This window comes from Pocillopora damicornis, chromosome 13 (genome assembly GCF_964200805.1).
Source record: "Pocillopora damicornis chromosome 13, jaPocDami1.2, whole genome shotgun sequence".
In the NCBI taxonomy this organism is placed as follows: Eukaryota; Metazoa; Cnidaria; class Anthozoa; order Scleractinia; family Pocilloporidae; genus Pocillopora; species Pocillopora damicornis.
The window spans coordinates 16,227,832-16,238,535 of NC_142682.1; the positions used below are offsets into that span (position 1 = coordinate 16,227,832).

The 10,704-nt window shown below is 38.1% G+C and overlaps 2 protein-coding genes across 4 annotated transcripts; one reads left to right on the plus strand and one right to left on the minus strand.

Annotated features, from left to right (window-relative positions):
• Window positions 1–474: 474 nt before the first annotated feature.
• Window positions 475–2,845, minus strand: LOC113684776 (melatonin receptor type 1A-like). The gene has a single exon (XM_027202173.2). The coding sequence runs from the start codon at window positions 2,387–2,389 to the stop codon at window positions 1,301–1,303; it is 1,089 nt and encodes a 362-aa protein (XP_027057974.2). The 5' UTR covers window positions 2,390–2,845; the 3' UTR covers window positions 475–1,300.
• Window positions 2,846–5,452: 2,607 nt separating this feature from the next.
• LOC113684757 (caveolin-1) lies at window positions 5,453–8,922 on the plus strand. 3 transcript variants are annotated; one of them, XR_016182113.1, is made up of 3 exons: window positions 5,453–5,584; window positions 5,783–6,885; window positions 7,706–8,922. XR_016182113.1 is itself a non-coding variant. In XM_027202153.2 (2 exons), exons 1-2 carry the CDS (start codon window positions 5,459–5,461, stop codon window positions 6,119–6,121), a joined length of 465 nt encoding a protein of 154 aa, XP_027057954.2. In that variant the 5' UTR covers window positions 5,453–5,458; the 3' UTR covers window positions 6,122–7,596. The 3 variants fall into 3 exon arrangements, 1 of the variants encoding a protein (XP_027057954.2); XR_016182112.1 differs by lacking the exon at window positions 7,706–8,922 and adding an exon at window positions 7,359–7,596; XM_027202153.2 differs by lacking the exon at window positions 7,706–8,922 and having other exon boundaries at window positions 5,783–7,596.
• The last annotated feature ends 1,782 nt before the right edge of the window (window positions 8,923–10,704 follow it).

A 10,704-nucleotide genomic window follows, 5' to 3' on the forward strand; every position in this document is an offset into this window, starting at 1 on the left:
GATGGATAGTTCGTGGATATTATAGGGAAAATTAACATGTTAATCACCTCCGAGAGTTTAAGGGTTGAGTGGGAAAATGATGGAGGATATTAATATTTCACTTTATGTCGAAGAAGGTCAAATGTGGAAAGCATTGTTTTGTGTTCTCTTTTTCTGTTTTATTATTTTCCGTAGTAATCTTCAGACGAGTTTTCAAAAATCCAAGCAGAATAACACACCGAGGACAGGCGGCGATCAATTAACTCAATTTTGAAATATTTATGAGATACAGAATTAATCGAGTCAAGAACAAACGAATTTATGACGTCGGAGAGCAATAGCGTTGGTGGGGAAAAAACCAGTTTTAATACCACGCAGCAATAGCTCTGTAACTGCGTTCTTCGCTTGTGTTTTTTGTTGGACACAATATTTTCACGTGAGCTGCGGGGAGCGATTTTCTTCACATTGAACATTAAAACCTACGGTCCAATAAGTAGAAAGTCAACTTGTTTTAATGTATCTGACTACAAGTGTTTTACCACAGGCAAGTAACCCATATCGAGGCTGCTTGACGTCAGTTTCTTGAAACGCAGATAGAGGTGATTAATTTGCTACGGTCGATCTCGGCTTGATTCAAGCGAACGACGAAAAAATAAAGCTCATAATGATGACCTTTAATCTCAAAATCCTTTACTGGATGTCAGATATATAAAGTTTCTTTAGCTTCCGTTTTCATTGTGTGATTTGATGGGTTTCGAGGACGGTTCATTTGATTTTCCCTTCTTTACTGACTCCCCTTCAAGTATAAATAGGCGTCAGAGAAAAAATTGGGAAATTAATCCCGTTTAAAACTGAGGCTTTTACAGACAACAAGCTCACGTATCATTAGTATAACAATTCATCTCAGATTATTTTACATCATTAAGTAGCTGTTGAAAGGCCTCTATACAGCTTCAAAATGTTCACATCTGTATGTACAAACTGCTACAACTAATGATTATCTCACTTTGGAAAATTTACTTTGAAATGTAAATTAACTGGTTTTTTTTTTGCTTGCCAAGAACTTAATATGTTAACTTCTTTAAATCTTCTGACATGATTTTCAATTCTCTCTTATAGCATCCAAAAAGTTCCTCGCACAGTGATTTAGAGGATTCGTTGTGTCAAGACAAACTCTATAAGTGATAATTTGGTCAATTCTCAAATTCTTGTTTTCTGAATAATGGATGAATTGCATATTAATCATTTCTGTAAGATAAGTAAAGCCGGAGTAAATGCAGTTGCTGCTCCACTTTGGCAGAACGTTCAGTTTATCTCGTGTTCACACACTGGACTCGTTCGCCTTAGTCAAATTTGCATCATCATCTTCTTCCGTTTGGCAATAATACTTCCTGGTTTCCGGCATAAACTTTGGATCTCCTCCAAGCTTGTTTCCTTGCACATTTACGTCGACAACTCTCCTGATTTTGCGAAATTTGAGGATTCTTTTAAATTCCGTGGCAAAGTCTCCATCTATGGCCGCAATAATTAGCGGTTTCACGCAATGAGAGACGTTGAAAAGAAACGTGCTTAACAAATAGATTGAGCGCGGGAGACACTTTTCGTTTGTGAATGCGTCGGCAACGTCGCAAGCGTAACCAGGAACCCAGAAAAAAAGAGTTCCTAGTATAAAAGCAGCTAGAAGTTTTGTTTTGTTTTCTTCGTCTTTCCAAGCATTTAAATTTTCCATTCGCCCTTCTTGAGCCCAAAGTTTCGGATCTTTGAATCTCCGCTGAATATTTAATTTCGCTCGGCAGAAACATATAGCGATGACAACAGAAGGTACAATAAAGATGACTATTTTCAAAATCGACGCCCGAAGATAAGTTTCGTTTTTGGCTTCGGTTCTACAAACGCCATAACCGGGGTGAAAAACAAAGTCGTTGCGATCCAAGGTAGAGGATAATGGAATTGCGGAGGAAAAAAGCCAGAAAACGGCAAGGACAAAACAGATGTGCCTTTGTTTGAAGAATGTCCAATATTGACTTAGGCGTGAACTGGCCATATATCTGTCAAAAGCGGTCAGAGTCATGGTAAGGACAGTGAAAATGCCTAGTACCGAGATAGCATAGCCTTGAAACTGGCAAGCGGACTCGGAAGAGACCCATTCGCCATTGATAAGAGCGGCGAGTGTGAATGGCATAACGAGAAGCGATGTCACCAAATCGATAATTGCATACGATAAAATATATATGTGAATGGTGTACCGCAATCTTACATTTCTGTAGATCGCTGAGCACACAATTAAACCGGATAGAAATCCCGCTATAATCAAGCAGCCGGTGATTGAACTCTCCGTTACTACAGTCTCTGTGCATCTGTTGCGTAGTGCCGCGTGAAGATCGCTGGAAGCTTCTTGATGTGCACACATGTTAAAGATGTCCTACTCTTTTTCAATTTGAGTAAAAAGCTGAAATAGCAACAAAGAAGGCGATTCCCACGTCGAAAAGCGAAGACACGCGTTTTCTTTTAAATCCTTATGACTTTTGGCGCTGTTTAATTCGGTGTTTGACGACTTGAAAGTTTTCAGTCGATCGAAAGTTTCCAACTTTGAGTGCGTATGACTCAACAGCTGTGTCGTAAAATACGACACCGGATAACTATATCCACTACCAATGCGTTTTATCCAAAAACAAGATTTTCACTCTTAGCTCAGGATTCTACAGGCTTTCAGGCTTGATTCTTTCTGCATAGTTTCGATAGATATCAATAATTTGATCGTGTTTATCACGAATATGAGTAAACGAATAATTTATTAGTTTGACGCACAAAGATGACTTTCACCTGCTCAAAAGTAATCTACACTAAGTTGTTTTAAAAAGTTGACCAATAGTCAACAATTATGTTCAAGTTGCAGTTTGAATCTCTGCCGTTATGATAATTAAGCATGTTAGACTATTCCTGAAATAAACTCAGTGCTTAGCAACCCTTGTTCTGTCTAAAAGAAGAGGAAACAAAATATTGTCGTTATCGCTGGAGCCCTGCCAAGTTGCCTTGTGAATTTTATTTCGCAATATCCTTTTCGAGAATGAAAATCCTTTGTAGCATCATGCAAAAAAATCCAACTCAGTGGAAGAACAACTGTCTGTAGGATCCAAACGTCTCACGTGATCGCACAATTAAAATGACGACACTTAATGCAACGAGAAATCAGCACTTATAATTTCAATATGGTGTTGGAGGTTCGAGGCGTCGTGTAAGTATACTGCGCAAGCGCGAGACACATGATATTCTTACAGACGTACCGTCTGTCTCGGCAAAAATCGTAGAATCGCTTCATATGTGATCATTGAATTATTGTCACAACGATCAAATATCGTTTCAGTTCTAATTGAAAAGGGTAATAAGACAAGAGACAATTTTCCTCTTGATATGTTTTAGAGAACCGAGAGGCAAAAAAACTGTAACCTCCTAAAGAATGAAACGCACCTCAGGGCGAAGAAATATTTACTCATTACTCTTCGCGTTATTTCGGGCACAGTTCGAGATTCTAAAAGAAAAATCTTTCAGCCAAGGGCTTTATGCAGAAGGGTTGTATAGAGCCAAGAAAAAAAGATAAGCTATTAATAAAATGTGAATGTTTCAAAATATGAGAAAAATGTTGTAAACATTTCAAAACATAAAAATGATTCAAATTCTTGTTTCATTAGACATATGAGACTTATTGAAGCAATTCAACTAGTGCTGTGGGGAAAAAAAGTTCGAAAATCGTAGGAGCCTGATTTTGTTCAGGGTTTGTTATCTGTTTCTTTATTTGAACTTAAGCTGTTTGCATAATTTCCTTATTTGTAACATCCACTGGTCAAAATAACATTTATTTTTATCTAATTATGAAAAAAAATGAAGCTGCTAAGTCTCTCTCAAGTTAGTATCTGAAATCCGTCTTCCGAACTAAAGTGCATCGCATTATGGATATCATGAATAGAGATTCGGCTTATTTATATACAAAGAGATCTAGCCGTAAGTTATAAAAGATGATCCTTAGGAGAGGTGAGCTTTTCATCGGAATTACTCCTAATTTCCTGTTTCTTTTTTCACCCGCAGAAAACTGGTAGCTTCTATTCGGGTCACCTGTTCACATGTGGAGAAGCTAGTGCTCTGCAAAAACGCTTTTGCTTTTATCATTTCATGCTTAGATTCGGCTTATTCATATACAAAGAGATCCAGCCGTGAGTTGTGAAAGATGATCCTTTGGAGAGTTGAGCTTTTCATGCTAATCACTCCTTATTTCGTGTTCTTTTTTCACCCGCAGAAAACTGGTAGCTTCTTGTAGGGTCACCTGTTTACATGTGGAGCAGCTGGTGCTCTGCAAAAAAACTTTTGTTATTATTTTTTCTTGCAAATAAATGATTCAGGATAATTTTTAAAATTTTAAGAGGAATATTGTTTTGTAGGGTTTTAAAAAAGTGGTGGCGTCACCATGAGTTTTGTGAGTGTAAGGATATCGTGCACCAGGGGATAATCAATTTAGCTGATAAACTCTTGAAACTTATTCAAGGAGAATTCTTCTAAGACAAGTTGTGATATACAGGATGTTATTATAAAATAACATAGAACTAAATAAGTAAAGATATGAGAGTTAGCGAGTACGAAAAATCTTTCATAAAGTGAATTGAAAATTGTACTGGAATTCTGATCTCAATTCTCTTTTTTTGCTATCATCTCGTCTAGTATCCATTACAAAATGCAGAGGGCTGTCGCCATGATCGCTTATTGAAAGATTAAAAACACTAAAAAGGAAGATCTTCTCTGATACATAACAGCACTGCATGGCACTGTTTATGAATGTGTTTTGATGTCTATACCTCTTAAGATCAGCTGGGCCCAGTTGTTCAAAGGCCGATTAGCTCTAACCCAGGGTTAAATTTTAATCCAGCTTTCTTTATTTCTTTGTTCAAAAGTCTTTTGGGGAAAGTTTTCACTATTCTTTTTAGAACATCCAATGATCAAATTGCAAGCAAAAAGATTTGAACTGAATTTTCTCTTAAAGTTTTCAGACCTGAAATCAAATTTCACACTAACCCTGGGTTACCTTAACCCAGCTTTGAACAACCAGGGCCTGATTGTTAGATCTCCCCTTTAACTTCCCTAAATTTCTTTTTTGTAAGTTAGGAAAATTTGTTTTATCATCGAAATTACTATATCAAGCTTATAATTCGCCTAACCTGTTCTCCAGGTAAGGTCTTGAAACTGTGAGGAGAAGTTGCATTGTAATCACTTTAGAGAAAAAAGGCTCAACAGCTTTATAGCAGCTTTAAAATAAGAACTGACACTGCGAGAATTGACCAATGAGATTGCGCTCCTAATTACCTGCGCACGTGGTCTGCCGACTATCCTACCGTGCAGTGCAGCTTTTTGTTTTCTTTGTTATAATATCATATTGTTTTTTCTTTACGCTTAAAAGAGGCTTTTCACAATCAGTTAAAACAGCAGCATTAAAATGTCATCGACAGATGAACTCCGCGAGGTTCAAGTTGAAATTCGCGGGACCGAACGCGCAGCACAGCATGGACATCAGATGAACATTGAAGACAGAGATCCAGCAGCCATGAACGACCACGTGAAGGTAAGACGAGACTTGCCAGTGGCGATCCAACCAATTATTCGTTCTCTCCAAAGAAGGGCTAACGCTCGAAACTTCAGCTTTGAAACTCTTTATGGTGGCTGATTTACGTTATCAACTTAGTTGATAATACTAAATTACCCGACCAATTATTAACCGAACCTTCTGATATCTGCATTCTCGGCTCTCTCGTTCATTTAGGTATTCTTCCAAGATGTTTTCGCGGAACCCGGAGGCACTCACAGTATCGATGGAGTTTGGCGCACGAGCTTCAAAGCGTTTGTCAACACCAAATACTGGTGCTATCGAATTATTACAGCCGTCCTTGGTGTTCCAACTGCGGTACTTTGTGGTATATACTTCGCCTGCCTCAGTTTTGACTACATATGGTGCATAATGCCTTGTCTGAGAGCGTACATTATTGAGCTACAATGTCTGGGCAAGATCTTCGGGCTTTGTGTCAGGACATTTTTCGATCCGTTCTTCGAATCGGTTGGGAAAGTATTCGGGGGAATCAAGGTTTCAACTCAAAAAGGATAAAACTGACTAATTAAGGTCCATAGTGATTATATCCACGGCAGGAAATTTTTTGCCATCTAAAGAAAGAGTTGGTATGATGCTTATTGGAGTGAATTACGGCTATATATTTTAGGAAACTGTTGTCAATTAACGCATAAACTGAGGGGTGCATCATGTACTCGCTCAAAATAACCTTTTCTGGATTAAACTCAGTTTCACTTTCACTTTTTGAAGACTTCAACCCTCAGGGCTTACTAAGCACAGCGAACCCAATTTCTACCTTGAGGCCATTCTAAGTCGGAATGTGCCATGTTTGATATCCCTCTCATGTACCTTAAAGGGCATGTAAACCCAAAAATACATGTTTTTCTTATACTATGTAAAAAGTGGCGTAGAAAACGAATTTGAAATTAGTTTTGTCCAATTCGACTTATTTTAGGAGAAAATCGGCATTTTCAACTGAAATTCCATTTCCGGTAAAAACAATAGCGAGAAGTCGTGACGTAAGCGGTGGAACCAAAATATTGCGCAACACATATTCCCCAGTAGAACTGGTGTGGGAGTTCGTGTAAGTAGCGGTAGTTCGGAAGATGTTTTTTCAGAAGATAGCGACTCGAATGCCTTAAGCTTAGTACATGACAGCGCTGGGGATAATCCAGAATCTTCAGGAGAGTCTGGGCCACGTCCTTAACAATATGAGCCGCGTAGGGTTCACCGAAGCGATCCGCACGAAGACAGTACAGAACATGTCGACAGCGATGCGACCGTCTCGGAAACTCAGACTGGTATTTAATTTACTCTGTGATTTATTTGTATTTAACATGAAAATGCAATAAAGCGAGGGTACAATCTAAAGGAATGCAACAGAATTTTTTAAACTTGAGCTTCTGAGAGTGTTTTATATAAAATTATCAAAAGTGCGAGTGTGGAACTTGTCAACCAATGCCGACAACTCATGAAAGTGTTTGTTGTACGGAAATCGGGCAATTGTGGCAAAATGGCCTGAAACCCAGATAAGTTGTATCACTGAGCATCCAGGTTTTCAGTCAATTTGCCTCGATTTCTGGGTGCTGGAGACGGCCAAGTACGCTTACAGGCAGCAGCAAAGCACAGATAATCACACCGGAAACGACTGAGCTAAATATTTTCTGTTTCATCTGTTTTGTTACATTTTGAGATCGATTTGCTTGAGTTGTTTCTGCCATTGATTTAATAATACAGTACTAGAGCTAGTTGTTTTTCGCTTCTTTCCTGGCAGGAAATTTCGCTAAATTGCCTACAGATAGCTTGTTCGTTGGTGTTGGGGATATCTCGGCAAACACTTTAGGGTCGCTGTGCTATCTTGTGCGGTAAACAATATCCTTCATCTCAGAAGCATTTCCATCGATAAACAAGTTGTATCATGTACATTTCCTTGTGTGGCCTTCATAATTATCCAACCCTGTTTGTGTTTGCTTCGATTTGAAATATTGAAAAGATAGTTTTGCAAGCTGAAATCAGGATCTTTTAAGTTGTACTCAAAATGATGAATATTGTCCTACTGACCTTTGAATGTATTTTCACTGCTGTGAAAACCGCGACACAAATTCTGCTGTTTCTCTGCAGGGTTTCTCAAAGGAAGCACTAAGTGGGGCTGGCATGTATTTTCTTATCGAACATAAGGGTTGATTATGGGATCCTGTATAGAATTCTTTGTATAGAACCGACAAAATTCCAGATCACGTTATTACACACTGATATCAACGAATTGAATTCTCTTTCTTTGATACGTGTTTCGAATTCAGGCAAAGGTTCAGACATGTCAGTGTCTTTTACGGGCTCAGCGCTGGCTTCCCCATAATCTTTCATTAGATGAGAAAAAAGTTGTTTTTAGAGAACCAATAAAGCTATTGTTGTTTAATTAACGAAACGTTCTCATGTAAATCGATTTTGTACTTTCTCTGTTGACCTCTAACTTTTGAAGAGCTCAACTTCTTTCTCAGTTTGGTCAGCCACTTCCGAATCCTCGTCGTCTGCCGACTGTATGGGTTGTTTTTCGTCTTCCGAATAATTTGCTTCTGGTGAGGCCTGAATCGTCGGTACAGCACCAGGAAGAAAAATGACTGCTACAAACAACAGAACGTTCGAACGGCTCGACGAAATCGGCTATTTTCACTTGAACAAATTTCACAAATTGTCGCTTCATTTTGCGTCATTTCCAAATTTGCGTCATTTGGAAATATTTGCATTGTATGCCCAGTTTTGTTTGAATCAGTACAAAACTGGACGGCACAACGCTTCACCATTACGAAAAATTGATTATATTGAAGCAAACTGTAAGTAAAAAAATCATGACGAGACCAGCAAACAACGGCTGTAGAAAAGACTCCTTCGTGCCTCACGCGATTGTAAAACGAGACTTTTAAGGGTCCACCCTTGACGTCACAGGAAAGATGGCGCCATTCAAGATGGCGAATGTTTCGAATTTGGAAGAGCTTTTACAAAGTGAAAATGGACTTTTGAGAATAAACGAATGGTACCTTTGGTGTACTTGATATATTTACTAAACATCTATGTGAAAAGAAAATGAACGTTTTTTGGGTTTACATGCCCTTTAAAATAAAAACACCTCACGAGTAATCTCGTACCCAGACTCTACCGTGTAGCAGTAACTGAAATGAAGGATCCTTATAACTGCTTTGCCGTGGAAGGTCTGGGCACGTGACTACCTAGTGATAGGTTGGGCTTTTCGAAGGGAGCAAGACAGCATAAAACTGAAAAAAGGACGTAAGTGTGGCTATTTTCCCGAACACACAGGTAATAAAGAGAAATTTCAAACATTATCACGCAGGTAGTTTTATATATAATCTTTTATCGCCTGTACGAGATTCTAGTCCAGAGCAGTGCGTTTCCGTGATGTTTCACGGTTACCAATTTATACTCCTGTGTGGAGAGTAGCTCAGTGAAATAAACTTTCTTCTTAAAAGACAGCACATTGACCTGGGCAGGGTATGAATATGGGCCTCTTAATGAAAACCCAGCACGTCAATAAGTCCAGGGCCATTGTGTCTCCCGAGTTTTGATTGGTAAAACTTGTAAGATCTTGCATGATCATCAAAACGGGCAAAAAAGGGCAATTAAGGCTTACAAAATTTTTCCAGTAGTAACGAAAATGCTATAAATATCGATGCCAAAATCTAGTGGGGAATTTTGCGATAGTCACCGGAATCCTGAATCCACCCCACTTAAAAGAAAATTTAAGAGGATTGAGCCGGCCATTTTAAAAATCGTACCACTACCAAGAACTTATTTTAAACTTGAAAATTTGACAGCAATTCCGAAGAAACTGGACGTGCCCATTCTATATGATCTTTGAAATCGTAAGATTGTGGACATAAAGGATTTGTTGATGAGTGTTATCAAATTTGGGAGTTTTCTTTGGCAATATAACGAGAGTAATGGAAGACAAGATTTCAACTACTGATACCGCTTGTAATCAATTTAGAAAAGCGTTAACTTAAGGTCGTCTGGGCCATGGCTTCAACAAGCCGACACAGTTTTAGAAAATATAATTTCTTTCATTGAAACAAGGTGAAATGAACGAAAACGTAAAAAAATTGATCCATATAGTAAATCGAAAGACGTGTAATGTTATGTGTCTAATGAGGAAACGTTTTGCGTTCTGGCATTCGAGATCATATAACTGACTTAAAACAATTGAAGTGTATATAGAAGTCGGCATAAAAGAAGTTGGCCAAAAAAAAGGGGAATGAAAATTTGTTAAAATGACTCAAAAATGACAGAGTAATTGAGATTTCAAAACCGAGAATAAGTAACGAATAAGAATATCAAAGGTGTACCTATAGACAAAAAGGGAGCGTTCTTGTCATAGAAGATTTGTCGATGAGTGATATACACTAGAAAAAAGATAACCCTTTCGATGAACCGCAATTAACGAAATTGCAGAAAAAAACCCTGAAAAAAATTCAAGCCTCAAAGACACATGTACTTGTAGATCATCCGTAGGTCAGAAAATACCTGTTTCGTTGTAGCGATTTGCACTTATGAAGTAGGGACGTTGCCTGATTCTTGTTTGAACGTGAATCAAACCCCTGACCAATGCAGCACTGAAGACGCCCAGAACTTCTATTGATATTTTTAACCCGCTTTTTGAATATATCGATTTTATACATTCCTTTCAAAATGGAAAATATTGTTTTTTAAGAGTTGAAAGTTACAAAACTATGAAGAGCTAAGTTTTGATATTTTATCAAGAATGATTTGGAAGCAAACTTACTGCCACAAGAGTCTTGTGGATGAGACGGTATATAAACTGTAAATGTTTTAACTGACATGCTCACAGAATCAGTCCGATGGTAAACAAGTTTAGATATTTCAGATAGTTAGCTTTAGTCTGGAAAAACAAATATATCCAGGGTGTTCTAGATGATATTATCTCGCGGCTAAATGACCACAAAGCAGTTTTGGTTAGAAGAGTGAATTAAGCGGGTGTATATCATCCGTAAGATACTGATTGCTTTCGCAGGATACTGGGTTAAAAGGAAGAAAGTGTCGAATGGTTTAGTGGGACTTGTAGTATTCAAAATCATTTCAAGGAAAACATT

Coding starts and splice junctions, on each gene's coding strand:
- LOC113684776 (XM_027202173.2), bottom strand. CDS start 2,389: ATGTGTGCACATCAAGAAGCTTCCAGCGATCTTCACGCGGCACTACGC.
- LOC113684757 (XM_027202153.2), top strand. CDS start 5,459: ATGTCATCGACAGATGAACTCCGCGAGGTTCAAGTTGAAATTCGCGGG. Junction 5,585..5,782: donor CCATGAACGACCACGTGAAG/GTAAGACGAGAC, acceptor TCGTTCATTTAG/GTATTCTTCCAAGATGTTTT.